The sequence below is a fragment of the Dermacentor variabilis genome, chromosome 1, assembly GCF_050947875.1.
Source record: "Dermacentor variabilis isolate Ectoservices chromosome 1, ASM5094787v1, whole genome shotgun sequence".
In the NCBI taxonomy this organism is placed as follows: domain Eukaryota; kingdom Metazoa; phylum Arthropoda; class Arachnida; order Ixodida; family Ixodidae; genus Dermacentor; species Dermacentor variabilis.
In genome coordinates, this window is record NC_134568.1 from 63,953,954 (window position 1) to 63,974,973 (window position 21,020).

The 21,020-nt window shown below is 49.3% G+C and overlaps 1 protein-coding gene across 1 annotated transcript in view; it reads left to right on the forward strand.

Annotated features, from left to right (window-relative positions):
• LOC142578674 (protocadherin Fat 3-like) overlaps positions 1 to 21,020 on the forward strand; it is a 346,841-nt gene that overhangs the window by 209,494 nt on the left and 116,327 nt on the right. Inside the window, exon 11 of the mRNA XM_075688141.1 lies at positions 2,122 to 2,231. Within this exon, the coding sequence (XP_075544256.1) occupies positions 2,122 to 2,231 (110 nt within the window). The remainder of the gene's footprint in view (positions 1 to 2,121; positions 2,232 to 21,020) is intronic.

The window sequence follows — 21,020 nt, forward strand, 5'->3', positions numbered from 1 at the left end:
CGGCGGGGCGACGTCCATCTCGCGGTGTCGCAAAGGCCCGATCCGTTATTCTCGCCAGGAACGCAATCATTTCGTGAGGGTGCTTTGTCTCACGCTGCACAAGCGGCGTGCCTCCTCCGTCTTATTGCTGCACGGAGGCTGTTCGATCCCACGGCGAACGCGTCGCACGGCCAAAATTGAACGCGCCGCACTTGGCTCGGCCTAACCCGTCTTCGTGACTGTTAGCAATACGGGCGGCGTCAAACGAACGAGTCTGACCTCGCGGCTGCAGACGTACTGCTCTCGCAATCTTCCAGGCGACCCCTTCCGATGTGCACCTCTGGCTCCCGCGCTCCACAAACTTCTTTAATTTTCTTGTACTTTAACAGTATTTTCTCCCGACATCTTTTGGGCCGTTAGATTATTTGTCTTACGGCTTCAAGGTCCAGCCATGCGAGCAATCGTCGCTACAGAAGGGTGAAACGTCGCTAGCGTAACCCTTAAATGTTTTGCTTTATTGGCAGATCATCGCTGTGAGCAAGTTTTCGAAAACACCCAAGCTTACTCTAGCGACATTACAGCATACGCTTCTCATATTATTTCACAGCTAGATAGGATGGGATTTGTTCATGGAGGGTGCGGAGGGGAGGCGCATTTTGCAAGAGTGTTCGCGGCTTAATAATGCCCAAGGAGCTAGAGGCCGTAAATTGTGTATTCAAGTGTGTGAATACACAGTTGTGCGTATTCAGTGAAAGGTGTATTTATGGCGTTATAGGCGTTCGTATAACCACTTGCGAGCAATTTTTGTTGTCAAGGCACTTCACAGCAGCCATATCTACGACAACAATGTAGCAGGTGGAAAGATGGAAGATGTTTGCTCGGCGGAAGCCAGTGCTCCGACATAGAGACAGAGCTATGATTCAGTAAATTAACATATCAACTGAAGTTATGTATTGGCAACTATATTAAATTTTTATCCCGCTTTCAAGGCTCTCTATTTGAACAACGCAGCGGTTTTCGCGTTTAAAGAGCAGCAAGGCGGTTTGAAAGCGAAAAGGTTCTCGCTTTGCTTTCTCTGGCTTTTCTTCCAACTGTATTTGTGGCGCATTCCTGCTCGCGCGTGCCTTTCTTTGAGTTTTTAACAGCTTGAAACTTAGCTTATGCCTTGACTCCAGTGATGTTTTTCTTTCGTGTGCCCACAAAGGGAAGCCTTTTCTGTATGGAGGTGATGGCGAAATAAAGCCCCTCAATTGGTGGGGCGTGGCCGTACCCCCATCAGCCTCACATGCAACGGTAGCCTTTTTACAGCGGAGCTGCATATGGCTATAGGGCACCATAGAATTTTCGTGTCATATCCCCGTAAGCAAAGAAAAAATGCAATGGCTCATAACTCCGTAAAGCAGAGACTGCAAACACTCAGCAAAGTGAAGCGAACAGTGTTTACATTAATCACGCATACAACATACGGAACGGCATGTCGAAAACTTACATCATCAATGGCTCATGCCCACGTAAGGAATGGCTCATAGCCCCATAAGGTTCATGGCTACTCACTTTTCGTGGGTTAGTTGCGATGACACTACCCCTGTCGTCGTTGTCGGTGATTTCAATGTGGACGCGTCGGGACCGAAGAGGGAGTGTTTTACGCGTTTGGTGGGTGAGAGATTTCGCTTGCGATGCCATGGTCCGGCCCAACCGACCACACAACGGTGTACGTGCATCAATTTGACATCCTCAAAGAATGTGTCTGCAGTTGCGAGTGTGCCGATCAGTGTATTTCATAGCGATCACAAAGCCATTGTGACCGTCGTTACTAGGTGACAATGAGTGATGCAATAAAGTCATTACCACAAGCTTTCTTACCACGATGTTTACAGCTCCGCAGGTCATCCGCCTTCGCAGAACGGAGTGGCCTTGATTTTCTTTTTTAAACATTGTATTAGCCGAATAAACGTCACGCTTTATCAGCTCTTTCTCGCACCACACTGAGTTTACACGGGAAATAAGTGCAATGAGCTATAGCAGAAGGAGATCGAGCATCATCCAGTTGTTGCACTGCCAAGGGTTACACTCGGGACTGTGTTTTCAGACACGAATGCAGCAAATATGCTTAAGTAACTTTTCGTGCCTCTTTCCTGACAGGAAACGAACTCGGGATCTTCGAGCTTCAAGAACAGACTGCCGAACTATTCATGGTTCGAGAAGTGGATCTCGAAGCCTTGCCTACCCCTGTCTTCACTCTTCAAATCCAGGTGAATGACTCTCCCATGCAAGCGTTATGACACCCCCCCCCCCCCCTCCGTGATATGCGCCCTCCTCCAATTTCTTTAACTAAAGAATATTCGCCCTAGGCAGCGTTCCTGTTTAATAACCCTCCCTATTTGGACAGTCATTTAAAGAAGTGTGCCTCGCTGTGCATGTACCTAGATATAGAGCGATGGTCTGGAAACATTCCTGCCACTACTTTTGTTTGCAGCAGTGATGCTCGAACGTTAGAACCAATCATTACGTAACTTAACAGGATGTAAGCGGTGTAAACTTATAAGGTCAGAATGGAAGGAGCTCGGCTCTTCTGGAATTCCAGCACAGGTCTTGCGGAAAGAAACAGAAAAGAAAGAAAAATTTCTATTTCCGTTTTTTTCTCTTCCTATGTACTTTTTTCTTATTTATTTTTTCTTTTTCTTCTTTTTTCTGTCTCTTTTTCTCTTTTTTTTTTTTTTGCGCGCCAGGAACACGACAATCAGCGTTAGCTTCGCAGACCATCCTTTTCCTTTCCAGCCCGCTCACAAAATTCACAAAACTGAAGAGCGCCGTTATGCTTCGAGCAAAGTAAATTAGCCCGCCTTAACGCCCGACGAGGATTAGCGAACGGTTATCCAGTTTTCTCATTAGTTGTCGGGATATTCTATATATCACTAAAGTCCGTGACACTACCTTTATTGCGGTTCTAAATGTGCAAAAAAGGTGCTTCTTATACAACTTTAGTTTTTGTGCGAAACGTCCCTGCTTTTTATGATTAGCCATTGCTCTCTCTCTCTCTCTCTCTCTCTTCATTAATATCTTATTCTTTATCTTCTCCCCTCGGAGCCTCGAACCATAACTTTGAGAGGTCGTTTTGCAATAGTGGGCAGAACAGGAGTGCCGGGCAATCGTTTCCGAGTTGCTCAAGTTCAACAAGTCTGGCCGAAAGGCGCCTCGGCTTCCGCAAACTCCACTGCTGCGGCTCCGTCGTTCCACTGCTGAAACAAGAGCGCATCGTAGAGGCTTTTCCCATGCTGCCGGCATTGTACTTCTCTGGTCTCGCAGAAAGGTCAGAGATCCGTTAAACTTTTAAAATTTCGCACGTGCTCTGTTGCGGCATGCCACGCTTCGTGATCCCATCGGTTGCGCGAGCGACGCGTACACCGAAATATACGAGCAAAACAAACGAATACGGGAGAGGGATAGAGAAGCAGGGGGAGGCGGTCGCCGAGGCATGGAAGGGCTGGCTGGTCGCTGAAGACTGAGTCGTCGATGCGGCCGTGCACCTCCTCACGCACCGATCTGTCCTACGGGGAAACGCGACGCCCCTCGAAGCGTGACCCATCTTCTGTCTGGTGTCAAGCTGGTTATTGATCGCTTCGTGCAAGACATTGATGAGACGTACGCCCTAGGACGTGCCGCATCCGGGTTTCTGGCGCCGTTTTCGCGCCGAGGGAACGCCTTCTCAAGTCCGGGACGTTCGCGGTCCCTGTTTTTTTAGACGTGTGTACATTTATGTATATAAGTACACGCACGCTTATAGTATACTTGCTCCCACGCACGCACGAGCCACGGCTTCCGTGCGCTGATGGAACTATGGGTTGCACATTGATCATCGCGCACCCATAGAGTCGGTGCGTGTCTAAGAAAGATGCACTTCGTGGGCAAGGGGGGAGGAGAACTATACTTGGGACAGAACCAATCTCACAGTTGGTTGAGCGAAAATTAATCGTACAAAAGAGATGTACAGGAGAAGGCAGGTATACCGTGTCTTTCTGTTTTCATCCTATATCCCACTTAAATAGCACCACTCGCATTGCGCACGAAGTAATAAACCGTCTTATCAAACGAAAATTTCGCATCGAATGCGTTCGGCCGGCGTACATTCCTCGCAGGTTTTGTATGTACCGCAGACAAATTTCCGGAACGCTCTCATACATACATACATACATACATACATACATACATACATACATACATACATACATACATACATACATACATACATACATACATACATACATACATACATACATACATACATACATACATACATACATACATACATACATACATACATACATACATACATACATACAAAAACAGGTAATACATTTTTTGGCAACAGAGCCTTTACCCACTATACTCGCCTCTAAAGATCGCAAAAGCTGAACCTCACGATATCGAAAGAAAGCGATAGAAATTAGATGAGATAAATAAAACAAAAAAACTATAGCGGTCACGATGGCAGCACAGAAACGAGGCTCTCAGCGTGATGTAAAGCGACCTTCCTATAGCGAGATGAGTGAGTACTTCAGGACATATCATTTCTACGCGGTGTCCTGCGGCCGCACTCTCATCTCGATAGGCTGCCCGAATGAAGCATCGAACGAACAGACAAGCAACCAAACTCGCCGTACGCCTCGCTAAGAATACGCTACAAGTGGGACACGGACCTCTGGGCTTCGCAAGGAAACAAGACAGGCCTAGTTTTCGGCATCGGTAACTGGCCGCCGCGCCGAGATGCCCTTCCCTTTCAAAATAGCCACCATGCAAGGGCGGGGGAGAGACACCTTGCAGGTTCACGCACGAGTTCACAGGGAACAGGAACCCAACAGCGCGCCACGTCGTGCCGATTCTCGCACCACCAGCCGACCAAATGACGCGCCGCACGCCTCGGGTCTGTGCACATATCCTTGCGTTATTTTTATGTTTCGTTCTTCGCGAGGCTGGTTTCGCTCCAGCTCCCCCGCGTGCTGTCCGTTTGCGTACCGCCACGCTCTGCCCACAACGGCGTCTCGACGCCCCATGCGCGCCCCGGCGTAACACTCCCCTTCAACCTTATGCGCGGCGTTGCAAGGCCAGTGGTGCGGATGTGCAGCTCGGCCTGGCTTCGATCAGATAGCAGCGTCGGCGAGCGAGCGGTCTACTGGTTCCGCTCTCACTTTCGCTCTCGGAGCGGGCGCTGCGATGCAGAGACGGATCCTTTCGCGGGGGGTCACATGGGCCCACCTCGCGTGTCAGGAGAGCTGCGGCAGCGGAGGCTTTCCGCGTTTTCTTCCTGTGGCCATCCCACCATCCTTCCCTCGGTGAACGTACGATTAAACGCGGCGCTCCCGGAGCGTCTGCCTTGCTATTCTGTGGCTCGAGCCAGGTCTGCTGTTCTAAAGTGCTCTTTCTTCATTGTGCTTTCGATACTCCGTGCCGTTCATAGCCTGCGTAGCATTGTTCCCGCCGGTGTGAGCCAAGTCGAACGCCCTGCCCCGCCTATGCTAAATGAGGATGTTAACGAAGGAACAGGAAGTTAGTAGGGGATATTGACTGCGGCGCAGTGTGTGAGATCGATTTGGAGACAAGGATGACACCAAACGATAGGATGCCTAAAAAGAAACTGTAAGCGACAGAGGTCAGGGTTTGCTTGAGTTAAACAAGAGTCGCGAATGAAAACAGTTATCGCTCAGATGTTGACTACGACTTACTGAAAACCACAAGCAGTGCTCACAATACTACTGTCGTTCTTCACTCTGCAGAAGTGTTGCTGCAATCGAAGAGTTGTTATTACTTGAAGCAATCTAATTGAAGCAAGCTAACATCTCACGTCACTTTGGACAGGAGCTCACCAGCGTGATCTCTTTTCATTCGACGCAGTATTAAAACGCAAAAGAAAGGAAGTTGAACTAGGAGTGACGTCAGTGTCCCTCGATGAGACCTGTAGCATTGACGCGAGGCTATTGATGCGCTTATAAGTGCCTCGCTTCGCGAAAGTACAGGAAGGGCCAGCGGAAAACAGGTAACACGCCGAGCTATGGGGGCCGGGAGCACCACGTCGCCTTTCATGGGCAAGCTGCAACAAAGGCAGTCGGGGGACAGCTTTCACGGCACGATCTGGGCAGGTGAGGTCCTTGCGTCGTTGCCAGGAGAAAATGAGAAGCGGCAGATAAGCGACAGAGAGGTGCAAACTGTTGGGGTGCTGCGCCAAAGCCATTCTGCTGTACACGAGAAGCTGCAGCGCTTTACCCGGGACGCGGTAACCGAACTGTAACGGGGCCAAGGAGCGGCGCTGTAGTCACGCGGCGTCTGACGGCGCTGGTCTACGTGCGGCTGACGTTGTGCTTACATGTCAGGACACGCACATAGGATTATCTCTCGCGCTCTGCCGCGTCGTGGCGTTCATCGAAAGTGACTTTTCTGTGACCTCTCTCGGAAAGCGCAATTCTCTTTAAAATGCGTGCATGCCGCTCAACAGAGGAAGGAAGCTGCGCGAGATAGTGTTATAACTCCGAAAAATAAATGGCCGATACGGGTGTTGGTGAAGCGGAGCAGACAACGTCGTTCCACTGCAGGGAGATCGCGTATGCATAATACACTAGCCCCTCGTGCGGGCAACCTCTGTCGGAAGTGCCTTCGCACACGCGCGGAAGTGTAAATACTTCCGCCTGCCGCCGCCTATTTAAATGCATTGCTGCAACGAAGCCACGGGGCCTGTCTTCTCAAACTTTAGCGAGTTCGCGCCGAAACGATGTTGGAAACAGGTAACTCTGTTATGCGCCGCCGCGACGTCTTCCTGGCCGCGGAAAGCGTGCACGGTGCGTCCTGTATATAGCGTCGGGGCGAAGCAGTCTCTTCGCTCACGTCAACTACTTGATCTCATTTCTGAGCTGCGTTTAGACCTCCCAGAACCTGTTTTCTTTGAAAAATAAACAAAGAGCCGTAATGGCGCTTTTACTACGCCGGCGTACACCCAGCTCGCCTGTACGCTTTTGTTCTTCGTCTTTCGTTTGGTCCGAAACACCTTTCCTCTCAAGCCACGGCTCTCTTTACTCTTGTCTGACCGGTTATGCACTGCTTATCGGTCGTCAGGGCTTATTAAATTCCAATCGCCGCTAACCATGGAACAAGTGCCGGAAGTTGTTCGAGCGCGAGGCACGCTTAAAGGATGATAGCAAGAACGATCTCGGGATTCCGGTTCATGCGCTTTGTGACGTCATATCTCGGCTGCTCGCCACGTTGCGCCTCGTGACTAAATGACAAGGTGCAAAACTCAAATTAATAACCCCACTTGAGGTCGGTAGATCGTGGCAAGTTGTCGCACTTGTAGATAAAACGAAGCGACTAGCACCTTTATATCGGACATCAGTGCGTATTTGCAGCCTCCCGTAAATGCACCCCTCCAATGTGTCCAGTTGTTGATAACGGCACTGAGTTGGGGAACGTAAAACTGATTACGGGATTTTAGATATTTTAGCATATTAATATCCAAACGGCCTCGATTACTTTGCGCTTGTCCGGAAAAAGAAAAAGAAGATAAAAAGAAACCTTCCGCATTCCTTTCGGGTCTGTTGTACGGATACAGGTGCAAAGATATGCGAGAGCACCTACCTGTCCACACAAAGAGGAATGAGAAAAAAAAATAAGATGGAATGAAGTACCGAGCAATACTATTGCATGAGTACGGCCTCCGAGATCAGATAGCACATGCGTGGTTTAGAATATCAAGGCATGATCCGTAATGTTGGTCTCTACCATCGTACTGGCGCGATAGCCCGTAGATTCAGACTCACGATAATTTGCAACGTCTACAACTGTTGCTGCTACTTTTCCTTCTCGTGCTTACTGCGGGTTCTCAGAGCTATATGCATCTACTTTTGGTTTTATCCACACCAAAGCGCATGCGCTTCCTATGCGAATTTTTATCCTTAAACAGAGAACCTGCACCGGTTTCACGCAGGAATTTTGCGTTTCGCACACCATATTTGCTTGCACTATATCTTATTTGAACTGCGTACGTAAGTTCCCAACAGAGACGAGAGAAATGGCGAAAAAATTATGCAGATCCCACGCACTGTGGGAATCTATGTAACCGAAGCTTTCTGCGCTGTTTGCTTTGATTGACGATAATTAGCGGTGATGTTGACGGCAAATGTTTAATTTCTTCAACATTTTCTCCAACACGGGAGTGGTGAGTTTATGCTAAACGTTACCTTGCGTGCACCACTGCTCTTTTTTTGCGTAGTACACACGACACAAAGGGAGAGGTGTTTGCTTGAGGCGTTGTTGTGCGCCGTATTTCATAACATCTGAGAGGGTTCAGCATTGTGATTGCCTCACATGGAACAACGCGTCGTGGCAGAAGCATTGAACTTGAATTGGATTATGGGGCTGAACGAGCCAAAACCACAATCGGTTATACGAGGCAGGCCGTAGTGGCACACTCCGGATTAATTTTGGCACCGTCGTGTAGTTTAACGTGTCCCTAAATCAAAGTGCGCGAGCGTTTTTTATTTTTACCCCGTCAAAATGCGGCTGCCTCGGTCGGGATTAAATCCGCGACCTCGAGCAATGCCATAGCCGCAAAGCTAATACGGCAGGCACAGAAGTGTTGATTTGACGTGCGACCGATTCCGTTGTGTCGCCTAGACCCTGCGGTGCGCTTTAATTAATGCGGCTCTGCTTCTGCACGCCCTACGTAAGTTGTCCGCTAGACATATTTCCATTGTTTTATTTTTCAAAAACAACAGAAATGTACCGTACCGTACGTTGAACTTTAGTTTATCTAGAGTTTCCCTGCTTTCTCACGTCACCTTTTCGCTATCCCCCCCACCCGTTGTATTTGTATGAGAACTGCGTGCGAAGAATGGCAAACTTCTTATTCACTCGTTTCGCAACCTCGTCGGTTCTACCCATTTCCTGTCTCCTCTCCCCCTCCTCTCTTCCATTCTATCTATTCTATCATTCTATCAAAGAGCAGACGACGGGCAGCGTTGTGGAAGGCACGGGGTTATTTTTCCGTCGCGATTCGGCATGTGCTGTAGCACATGAGGGCTCTACTAAACCAGTCATCAAAATACAAAAGTCTTTATTTATACCGAGAATCGCGCGTTTCAGAAGCACAATATTTGAGTGAGATTATTTCAGTCGCGGAGGCAATCGGTTGTCGCGCTTCTCTCATCTCAGCAGGGCCTCCCCTTTTTTATAAAGTTGTACCCGACTATAGCCTCCCTCTGGACTTGCACGTTGGTAGAAAGGTAGGCTCTTGCGGGGGTCACCCGGGAGCTCCAGAGGGCATTGTGCACATTCGACACGGTGCGGCCCACGCGAGTTCCTCGCGTCTATTTTCTTCTCTGAAGAAAGTATATACATTGAAGGAGCTTCAATGTATATACACGCTCTGAACCACCCCCCGACGCGGTGTGCCAGACAGCAGCAGCAGCTGCTGCAGTTGGAAAGTCAAAGGAAAAGACAAAGAAAGCTTCGCTTTAAAATGGTAGGCCATCGTAATCTTTGACTTAGGTGTCTCCTAGTGGCACTCGCATCTCGGCGTTGGTGTTCGTTAGGTTAAGCAAGGGAATGTCTCTCCCCTGGCATGATATGCGGGTGAGGAGCGAGGGGGGCGAGGAGGAAGCGCAGCGCGCCATCTAGCGGGGCGTAGCCCCCTAGCGAGTGGCGCACGAAGCGCACCTTACGCGCCCTCTCCGGTGCTGAGTTCAGAGCCTGTACCGAGCGCGCACGCGCAGCTGTTGCGAGCAAGCGAGCGAGACAGGAGGGAGGGACGTCACATCCGCTCTGCTAGGGAGATGTTCAGTCTATGCCAGGCTACTGCTTTCAATTAATTAGCAGCGTAAATATCATGTCACCTTATTGTGTGTGACGTCATTAGTGACGTCTTCCTCGTTCTAGTTCCGGGTTTCCAGGAATTTCGCCAAAGTCCTGCTCACGTGACAGGTCTCTAAAGTCTACCATTCTGTGCTTTTGTGTGCGGTAATCAGTGATTTATAATGAATTCTAATTTTTCCTGACACTTCAGTAACTCAACTTGTAACTAAACTTATTATCTGATATTATATCTATAATGAAACCCGTGGATTTTGTAATGTGCTATTTTTTAATTTTTTTCTGATTTATGTTGAATTTCGTCTCCGGTCGTCGTAGGAGGTGAACTGGAAGTGCTGCGCAAGAAACAAGAGTGTCACTTGATGCTCATGACATTAAAAAAAAAAAAAAAAAGGAGAAGAGTGTACTATCCTCAGATAACGAGGTGTGGCATGGTTCCTGTCGCAGCCTGCAGCGGCTGACGCTTTCTAATTTCTAAAATGACGTTCGGCGTGCGTGAGCGTTGCGTTAAAGAAATGTGACTACCGCATAAGTCGGAACGACTGCTCGCTGGCAGGGTTTTTACGCTTGCCATAGACATCCATAGTATACATACGTTGCTGCGGACAGGTGTGCACTTTCTCTCGAACGTATATATGTGCGCCTGCGAACTGTATTTCAGGAGGCAGAGTATACACACTAACGTCGACAGATGCTTGGTTCGATATTAGACAGACGTGTTTTTTTCTTAACCGGGTTGTAAAGTGGAAAGTCGTGTACTCTAGAAATGCGTTCAAACCAAAGAGTGGCACTACTCACGAAGCAAAAAACAAAATGCTTAAACGGCCCACCAATCTAATCATCTCAAACCAGCGTTGCCGCTCGGAACTTGAACGCCTTGGCAAGGGGATCCTTTTAGAGTCCCCATCGTTCTTTTTTTTTCTCTTGTCTTTTCCATCATCATAAGCCGAGTGAAGACCACTGCCAGCTTATATTCTGCACTCAAGATTTCTGCAACAGGGTCGCCAGAAAAGGAAAAAAAAAAAGAGAGAGGGTAAGGGGAGGCGGGGAATGCAGAAGTGGCAGCGCCACAACCTTACTTTACTCAAACTGGCTGACTCCCCACCAAAATAAGGGCTGCCGGACAGACCGGTCGCCTTTCTTGATGCTCCCACGACGAGCCCCGGACCCTCGAGCACACTCCAAGCGGAGCAGGGCCACTCTTCGGGTCGCGAGCGCCGACTGTTGGTTCACGGCGCCGGAGCCAAGATTGCGGCACATAAGCGATGGCTGCCGCGTCGCTTAGGCAGCCGCGAAGAGCAAGAGTGGTGGTGGGACCGGCGGAGAAAGAAGCTCGGCGCGGTTTTTTATTCCGGCCGCGTAATCAATCAACCGCACACTGGGCACAACGAGCGCTGCCGGCGAGAAAGTGCCCCTAGGCAGTCTGACGGATGGCCAGTTCGCATTCCGACCAACAAAGGAGTTGTGTAAGGTCAGAAAACAAAGGCGAGGGAAGGATTGAGCCAGCGAGTAGGGGGGGGGGGAGAGGGGGAGAAGAGAAGAAAAAGAGAAAACGGGCGTACGAGGAGAGGTCGTGCGGAGAAGCGAGAGCTTTTTCCTCACGGCAAGACAACGGGGGGCCCTCTCGCAGCCTCCCTACTCCTCCTCCCGAGGCATCAGCCATGACTTCATCTCGCCAGCGCCGGCAGAAAGGAGGCCGAAAAGGCGTATCGAGGTCAATATAACGGACATTCCTGCGTGCTTATACCACCGAGAACTGGCTGCGGCTGTGCCCCGCAGCCGGGCGTATATAAATTACGTTACCTGTGTGTGTGTCTATGTATGCAGCAGCACCAGCCGCCTCTCACTTTGGTTGCTTTCCCTCTTCTCCGATGCCTGTTTTTTTCCCTCCCTCACTGTCGCCTCCAGTCGCCGTGCGTTGGCTGTACCTTGGAGAAGAACAAGTTTCTCTCAGTGCGCGACGGCGTTTTCATTTTATTATTGTAATGTTTAACTTGTTATGGGAACGTCAAGCCGCGACTGGCACTCGGGCACCAAAAAGAGAAAATAATAATATAATAAATAAATAAATAAATAAATAAATAAATAAATAATAACTAAAAAAAATAAGCCCACTAGCCGAGTTCTCGTTTATCGGCATTCTTCACCAGGACACAAATAGCTTCGTCTCCCTTTTATTTTCTACTTCATTTTGTCTTTTTCTATGTGACGTAAGCGGTTGGTCAGACGAAAAACAGTCAGGCAAGGAGCTGCGGAATTATGGGGAGGCATGCTAGACAAAAAGGAAGGAAAATTGAAAACAAAACACCATATGGGACGTCTTTAAAATCTGCGCCCATTTACTCAAAGACACGACGTCCTCATTCTCACAAATTGAGATAAACGGAACGATGGCCTGGAAGAACTGCAAACTTGCATCCTTCTCATCAGTCTCGAAAAAAGTGGAGGCTGTCCCGAATGATGTCACTGTTGTACAATGCTGACGTATTTCATACCCGTGTGTACGCTTCGACGAGATCGGCGTTCTTATGGAACAGCTTTTGAGAAATCTGGCCGCGTTAGCTGAGCCCATTCGCCTCGGTCATCGGACATTTAAAACAGCGAAGTGACCTGGAGCGCGCGAGCCCCTAGGAAGTCAGTCGTTCGGTGCCGTATATTTGCGTAGGCACCAAAGGTTAGCGTCACTGTCAAAAAAAAAGGTGATGTATGAAGAAGAAGCAGCGCAGAATAGTTCGCAGACAACAGGCGAGAAGGCACGCCTTCGGCGATTAAAAGCCTAGTACCCTATAAGGCTTTCAGTTCAATACACTTACTCAATCAAAATAGTCACAGATCCTCGAATATAGATTGTGATAATGCAAACGATTTACTTTGATACCATGGTTACTAGAGGGCTGCAGTCGTTCAGCCAGCGTGGGAATCATTGGCAGTGCACCCCTACGATGAGGCACAGGTTCATTGACAAAGAGCAGTTCACCTTTCGTTAATATTCTTTGCTCTCCACGCAAGGTGTATTGCGCGCTTATCTCGGAACGCTTTCTTCAGAGTATTTCATGTTCCCAGCTTTATCACGCTACCATGTAAGTTTCAGTGCATAAATAGAGCAGGACACTTGAGTATGTGTGGACCATGACATTCAGATACTAAGGCAGCAATGCTCACCTAAAGTCATTCTTTCATTCTAAACGACTCGTTTTATTTATTCCGCGCACATCCGAATGGTATTAGAGGTTAAATGATATTGATTTCTCTGGACGAATATGTCATGACAGATGAGCTTTAAAAACGCTCAGATGAGAAAACATAAAGCCATGCTCGTCCGAAATGAAGAAATTTGGACAAATCCCCACACTGCTCGCAATGTCCATGCTGGTTTCATCACCATGCTCGCAGCGCATGCCGACACCAGCGCCAAATTTCACTCTAGCAATCTTTGTAAGAACCTTATGATACAAACCACATTCGGGGTCCTGCATTAATTTCATCTGCAACAGTAACTCATTTGTTCTCATGCGTTCTGCAGCGATGTTGTAAATGTTATTGCATGCTTGTTTGACAAAATAACTTGCGCTGACTTTGTCGCAGTGATTGGAAAATATTCATCAGTCTCTGTCATGTGCGGAGAATAAACGAACGCTTCAAATCATGTGTACCAGCCACGGCATTCTCTGATTAGCCCCGACAAAACCAGGGAAGTGCGTGCTCGCTGTTAACATATTTATACCTAGCGCGAACTTTATGGGAATATATGAGATCAAATAACCTACCGGCCTTGAAGTAAAATATTTGCCTGTTTTCTATAAGCACCTGAGGTCAAACGAACTCCGACCACTGTCTGTCGTGAGATCGCGCTCTGTCTCTTTTACGTATCCTATACGTTAGCGCGTCCGTTTGACTCAGCACAACAAGCAGCGAGCTTTGCCGTACAGAGTGTCGACAACCAGATCCGCTTATACCCATCCTAGTGCGAGACATGCTAATTGGACTGTGCCAGCCATAATCCTCATTGACCAGCTCCGGTCTATGCTCGCCTTATCAGAGAGCCTGGCGCGAGGAAAATAACGAGAGAAGCGGAGCCTCAGCAAAAACTTTGAACGCTTCCAACCCCGCCCCATCTTTCAGACACAACCTAGAACACGTCCAAGCGTGTGCCTTTAGAGTCATCTTTCTTTCTTTCTTTCTTTCTTTCTTTCTTTCTTTCTTTCTTTCTTTCTTTCTTTCTTTCTTTCTTTCTTTCTTTCTTTCTTAGGACGTGGGTGACGTTTTACTTCCGATGAAAGTTCCTTGTAAATGATAGTTTGAACGATGGTGGTCCCACATGCACAGCAACCACATACACAGCTGTGGTTGCTTTTTTGTATCCTGCAGCTAGAACAGGGCACATGAAGGGTATCATATGTATACTGTTACAGCTGAGTCTGACGGCGGGTGTACCAGCGCGAGTCATAAATTTGCATGTTTACACGCACGTATAACTGGTTCTTTAACAACGAACGTGGAGCTCGTTTTGCCACTCTCAAAGTAAAGCTGGGTTCACCAGACAGCGTCCACTTTCCTACGTAGCAGGATCAATAGCGAATTTGTGTACCAGAGCACGAGCGAGCGCACGAGAACTGCTGTGGTGTCACAGTGCGCGCAAATACCTTTGCTTCTAACCCACCTAATATATTGGCAGTGAATCAGCAGAGAAGACCATCAATGGACTGAAACTCCCGTACACTAACGACTAAGATTTCCCTGTCCGGAAGTTATTACAAGCTATAGAAATGCAGTTGATAGTAACGCATGGTCGAACCTCCTCGTCAACTCGTCCCAGTACCGGGCCTCACGAAGCAATGAAATGCATTGTGCCACTTCAATGCGGATGGTTTATTCCCGACCAAACGACGTAGGTGTTTCGCTAGGATTCCTCTTGAGGTTCGAAAATAATCATGCGAGCTGCAACTTTCAGAGATGCGCTGCCGCGTTGACACATGTCAGGGTCAACGAAAGGAATACATGTTGGTGCCGTGACGGTCCAGTTACCTCACTTTTTTTTGCTCTGATGTAACCGTCATAGTATAACCATGGCCACTGGTTTAAAGAAAAGTTAACGCTTTTTCTTCTTTTTTTGTCCAGCGGCCATGGTATAACCACCTGCGAGACCTATTTCAAAGCATATATGGCTGAAGGGTGTGCTTCTGTCATTCACACGATTATGAATGGATTGTTTGATAGTTTGCTATTGGAAATTTGATACAACGACCTACTCTTGTACGTTCGTGGGTTTTTCATTACTGACTCACAATAACTTGCTTCATTGCGCCTTCCCGGCGCCTCCTTGCATCTACCCATGACCCGCGCCTTTCTGCGGTATTCTTGAAACGCGCGCTCTCAGCTTCGCTCTCCTTGAAATGGGTAATGCTGTAATGAGCTTAACTTGAAATACTTGCATGAACTCTTGCAAGTCCCCGACAAGCCCGTGCGGTGCAAGCCGGAAATTCTATTTCTGTCTTGCTCCACGCGGTTTATCGTTGCGGGCTAATCTTTATGGGCTCTGCGGAGTGGGCAGTTCCAGCGTGTTCTAGCCGTCCGTTCTTTTGTTCTCCGCGGCCCGTCCAAGATCGGCCGGCATCCGGCAGGAGAGCAGCCCCGCAGTTAGCCGCTGTAATACGTGCCTAATTTCCGGCGCTCTCTCCGGCGCAAAGCTTATGGCACTTCCGGGAGCAGTTAGGCTTCGCGCCGCTCTCCGCCCCCGGCTTGCCCTCGCAAGCGCTCCTTTTGCGAACCGCTCCGGCGTGGGACGGAGGGAAGTGAAGCCTGCGTGCGCGCGCGCCGGTTGTTCAACGCCAGTTTTCAACCACGCACCGCGAATGCACTGAACCATAAGGGCGCGGGCGGGCGCACATTTTTCTCTCTTGCGGTAAGGTCGTCGAAACGACCGCGCTGGCGCGGCCCTTTGCAGCCCTCTCAGCGCAGCTCCAAGTTGGCGGCCGGATGGCACCGCCAACGGCCGCCACTGGATAACTGCATCGTTGCCTCTAGAGAAACTGAAATGTATTTACTAATTGCGAGAGTTTAACCACCTGGGGCCCGCTTCTACGTCGCGTCCCTAGGGATTCTGTATTTCTCGGGGACGCTACAGCAGGGATGAAAGTTGGGGTGGCGGCTTTTGCTCGCGCCGGTGGCTCCCCTCTCGAGAGCGACCATCCGCGCACTGGAAAGGTCGCTGCTAAGCTTCTCTGCACTGCACGGGTGCCATACGTGCGCTGTACTGCTGCGGTCGTTTCGGGAATTTGCGCCGCGGCACGGCGCGGTTACGGCTTCGCCCACTCGGCCGACTCCCACGCGCGGCGATTGTAACGGAGCTCTGCAGGAACTCAGGGTGCTGCATCCTGCTTGATACCGACGGGAGGGGTTGGGGAGGCCGTTTTTCGCGCCGCTGAAAAAGTCATTTTGTGCTAGGTGTGTATGATCCTTGTATACCAGCGCCTTTTCCCTCGTTCTCGCGTGCTCGGGCAACATTTGTATTTCTCTTTCTCTTTTTTTTTCAAAGGCGTCGTGGGGGCAAGTTGTAAGCGTAAACTGAGTGTAGAATAAATTCTCATTAGCCCAAAGAAGATGTCCCCGCTTGCCCCGCGGATGGTAATGCCCACCTGTGTCGCACGCTTTCTTTCTTTCCCCTTGCCATGTAGCTCAGTCTGGTTAGGAGGTATAAGCACGCTCTGCGGAAGTGCCGTGTGTCTTTGTTAGCATTCACGTAAGTGCGCGTCGTTTGCTGCCGCGCTTGGCTGGGGACACCTGTAATGCCGTTTCGTGCGCCTCTGTAGCGGCGGCGAATGCTACACGCCTGCTCGTTCTCCGGTGTGACAGTCGTAAAGCGCAAGCACCGGCCGTTACTTAAGCGCCAGCCAGAGTTCGTGCACTGCGCTCTCCGGCGAACAACGCGCCGCGGAGCCATCGCGAGCTGGATATCCGGAACACCGCAGCGCGATTCAAGTGACTCCATTATATACTGCAGGGACTAAGGCGAGCAAGGGTGATTCTGGTGCTCGGTTGCTGCGCGAGACTGAACCAGAGCGCGCTGACAGTTTGCGCGACATCAGTGTGAGAAAGAAGACCGCTTCGGGAGCCTGCTGACTGGGTGCATTTGCGCTCTCTTTCATGCTGCTCGAAAGTCAAAGCGGGCAGTTGAATCGGCGTAGTGAAATGCCCCATTATGTTCTTGCGTCGGCCAGTACCTACTGCTTCTATTTTAATAGTCGAAGACGATTGCACTTTCCCGAACATCTTGGGCGCGAAAGAGGGTCGCGCGGTGCCGCTGTGATGAATGCACCGTGGCATTTCTTTCCACTAAAATAATGCGGGCGCCACCTCTCAGGAAGCTGGCTTCTTTTCCTCCGGTGTCCTATAATACGCACTTTCGCTAAACGGCGCTGCCACTTGCCCAACGAAACGAATGTCGCTTCACAGAAAAACGGATGAAATTAATTGACAGCGTTGACGCCGGAAGGCTTGCTCACTTTCTTTCTTTCTTTCTTTCTTTCTTTCTTTCTTTCTTTCTTTCTTTCTTTCTTTCTTTCTTTCTTTCTTTCTTTCTTTCTTTCTTTCTTTCTCTCTTTCTTTCTTTCTTTCTTTTCCCTCGTTGTGTTCGCATTATACCCCGTGTCAAGGTATACAGTCACGTCCGTTGCTCCGCTACCGCGTCCAGTTTTACTGCAACGCTGTTAGCAGCGCACGCTCAAGCCTGTCCCAGCTTGTTGCGCCCGTGTGCCCCGAGGGTTTATGATGATTTTTGCGGTATTCTCTCGGGCGAGTGCTTATAGCATACACGATTGCTTGCGTTCCAGTGCGGACTTAATAGAGCCTCAGGCGCGCACATGCACTCTTCCTTTGCGTCCTTGGCTTGAGCACGATGCGCTGTCTGGCCGAGACACAATGCGCTTCCTCGCCATCTTTTTTTCATAAGTTTGCGCCATGCAGAGAAAGCCCAGTCCCCGGCGCCACGCTCCGAGATGAGCGTAGGACCGCGGAAGGAACAATGGCTCATTACCATCGCACCTGCGTGGCGCATCGACAGATTCGAAGATGGCTGTGCCGAGAGTCATTCATCAAGTGTCAAATGGCGTGCGTACAGACGCCTGGCTCGCGCGCGCCGGTCGCAGTGCTTAAGCAATTATCAAGGGTCAGCAAAAGGGGGAAAAAAAGAGAAGAAAAAAGGACCGGAGAACGGAGAGCGCGCCGTAATTGATGCGCCCCGTCTAATTCGAGATCAATCGAAGAGGAGTCCCATATCGAGGATATGCCGCTGTGAGCCGATATCTGCAAAGGCCAACGCGCTCCAGCGGCGTGCTCGCCCTCGTGAGAATATGATGGCCCGCGCTGCCGTCGGTTCTTCAGCTCGGCTTTCTCATGTTCTCTGAACGGGAGCAGGTGACCCGCGCTGTACTAATAGCAGTAGCAGCGAAACAACAACAACAACAACAACAGTAATAAAAATAATGATACATTCACTAAAAGTCCTCGATTTTCTCATTTCACAATGATTCTCCCAATAGTCTCAGTAAGATAACGCGAGGCGTCGGTTTGTTTACTCCCAAGCACATACCTGTTAAAGAATAAATTCTGGGGTTTATTGTGGGGCTGGCACGCCACGGTGGACGACTGCGCAATAATGTTGACCGCCTGGGTTAAGCGCACCCAATGCGCGAAACGCGAGCGTTCTTGCATTCCGCTGCTGCCGGGATCGCACCCTCGCCCTCGAGCTAAGCACGTAGCGCTACGCATTAGCCACTGAGCTGTATAACGCGACGGGTCTGGAAACCTTTCCGCGATGCCCGAGTGCACTTTTCCGCTATTCATTTCGCATAACTAATGGCGGCACTAGCGATCGCTGAAATGAAGACGAAGTGTGAACCATGCATTCTAGAGCTCAAGAGTGAAGTGCGGTTCGCTTTCTACATATCATCCTAGCAGTTAATGGTTAGCATGCTATGAATTCGCGATGTCATCAATGCACGTGATTACATCACGTGTTCCACGTCTATATCTTATACTTCAGTAAGCACATTGTAGCTGAGCACGTGGCCACTCATTTATGATTTGGCTGTGACTCCTTTACGTATAGGCAAATCGGCATGTGGGAAAGCTTACGTCGAAATTTGCGAAAGCGTCTGTTCGCTGAGCGCCCTCAACTTCTGTGTTAATAAAACAGCAGACCAGAAGGTTTTCGAACAGTGAGAATCACGCAGTGCCAGTGAATTAAGGAAATCAACAAAGTACGAGGTTGGGCTAACGACAGTCGCTTCGGTAAGCTTTTTGGCATGCGAATAACTTGCTCCAAATACAAGGGCCGAAGTACTCATCCCCATTGGGCGGCGCCACCTTCGGTAATAATGTCCAACATCACAGTTGGTTGGAAATTTCTCTTAGGCTCGAACTGTTCTTAAGATCAAGTTCCAACCAATCCTGATGCTGGATATATATTATTGGCGAAGGCGGCCAGCCAATGGCGAACACCACTTTCAAACGAAAAGCGTCGTGAATTCGGGGCCCCAGGGGCCCTGTAACGTGAAATTATTCCAATATGTTTTTATTCCAATCTCCTGACGTCAAATTTGCGTAACCGCCGACGCAAGCATCGGGCGGTGACCCGCAGCGTTGCCTCAACAGCACAATCAAACGCTATACTAGTTTATAGGAGGTCCCTTTTCTTTGCTTTAAAAACGAATAATATTGCCTACATTGAGTGGTTTTTCGTTTGTAATTAGCTGCCATGAGGCTAGGAACACGCTTAAGTGGTGTAGGTTTCGAGGGTGAGAGCCAGCGCACTGAATATAGATAACTGGATGAAGAGGGTCGTGCCGGCGCCTGCGATTGGTCCGCTTTCCCTTACTTAGCTTGCGGTGGCTGGCCGAAAATCGCGGCGGCGTGCAACGGAAGGTCAAGAATGCCGCTAAAACGAATCCTCAGCGAGGAATAGCTGACAGAGCGAGGTCGTAAACGTGCCGAAAATGCTCGAAAACGTTACATGGTCACACAGAAAGTTTTATTATACGTAAATAAACTCATGCTCTCCGGCAGGTGCGAGTAGCCAGTGCCTGAGCGATCGGCGGCAGCCATCTCTTATTCTTTTCGGAACGGGGCAAGAGCGCTATAACGTAAAACTATTCCAAACTTTTCTATTCCATTTCTGCTATCAGCCCTCCGCGATCGGTCAAAAACTTTTTTGGACCACCCCAACTTCACCTGTCTGTCACGCGACGTCACGAAAACCGCGATACCTCCCCACCTGATATGATGTGTACACACTGATTATGCATGATTTGACCGAAAAAAGAAAAACAGTTATTTCTTATTTGACGCCTTTTCGCCATTGGCTCCGGCTATTGGTAAAAAGTTTTCGGGCGGCACCCACTTCACCTGCTTGTCGCGCGACGTCACAAAACCGCGAAAACTCACCGCGTCAAAGTGACCTGTACGCCTTAAAGATGCATTAATATGCCGAACAAAACTGAATTTTCTTCTGAATAGCCGCAGGCTGCCCCGTTCCGAAAGGAATAAAAGATGGCTGCCGCCGATAGCTCAGGCGCTGGCTACTCGCACCTACCGGAGAGCATGTGCTTATTTGCGTATAATAAAGCTTTTTGCGTGGCCGCGTAACGTTTTCGAGCACTTTCGGCACGTTTACGATCTCATTCGGCCAAATCTTCTTTGCTGAGGATCCGTTTTAGCGTCATTCTTAAGCTTCCGTTACATGCCGCCGCGATTTTCGACCAGCCACCGCAAGCTAAGGAAAGCGGACTAATCGCAGACGCCGGCACCACCCTCTTCATGTGGTTATCGCTTTTCAGTGCACTGGCTCTGCCCCATCAAATCCCTCTCCACTTGAATATTCTCCTCGCCTCTTGTCAGCCAATTAGATACGACAAGCCGCTCAGTGTAGGCAATGTTATTTGTTTTCAAGCAAACAAATGTGACCTCCTATGAACGAGGAGAGCGTTTGATTAGTCTGTTCAGACAACCCTGCGGGTGACCGCCGGGTGCTTGCTTCGGTGGTTACGCAAATTTGACGTCAGGAGATTGGAATAAAAACATATTGGAATAGTTTTACGTTATAGGGCCCCAGCATGCAGCTATTCAGAAAAGCATTAAGTTTTGTTCGGCATATTAATGCATCTTTAACGCGTACACGTTTCTTTGACGCGGTC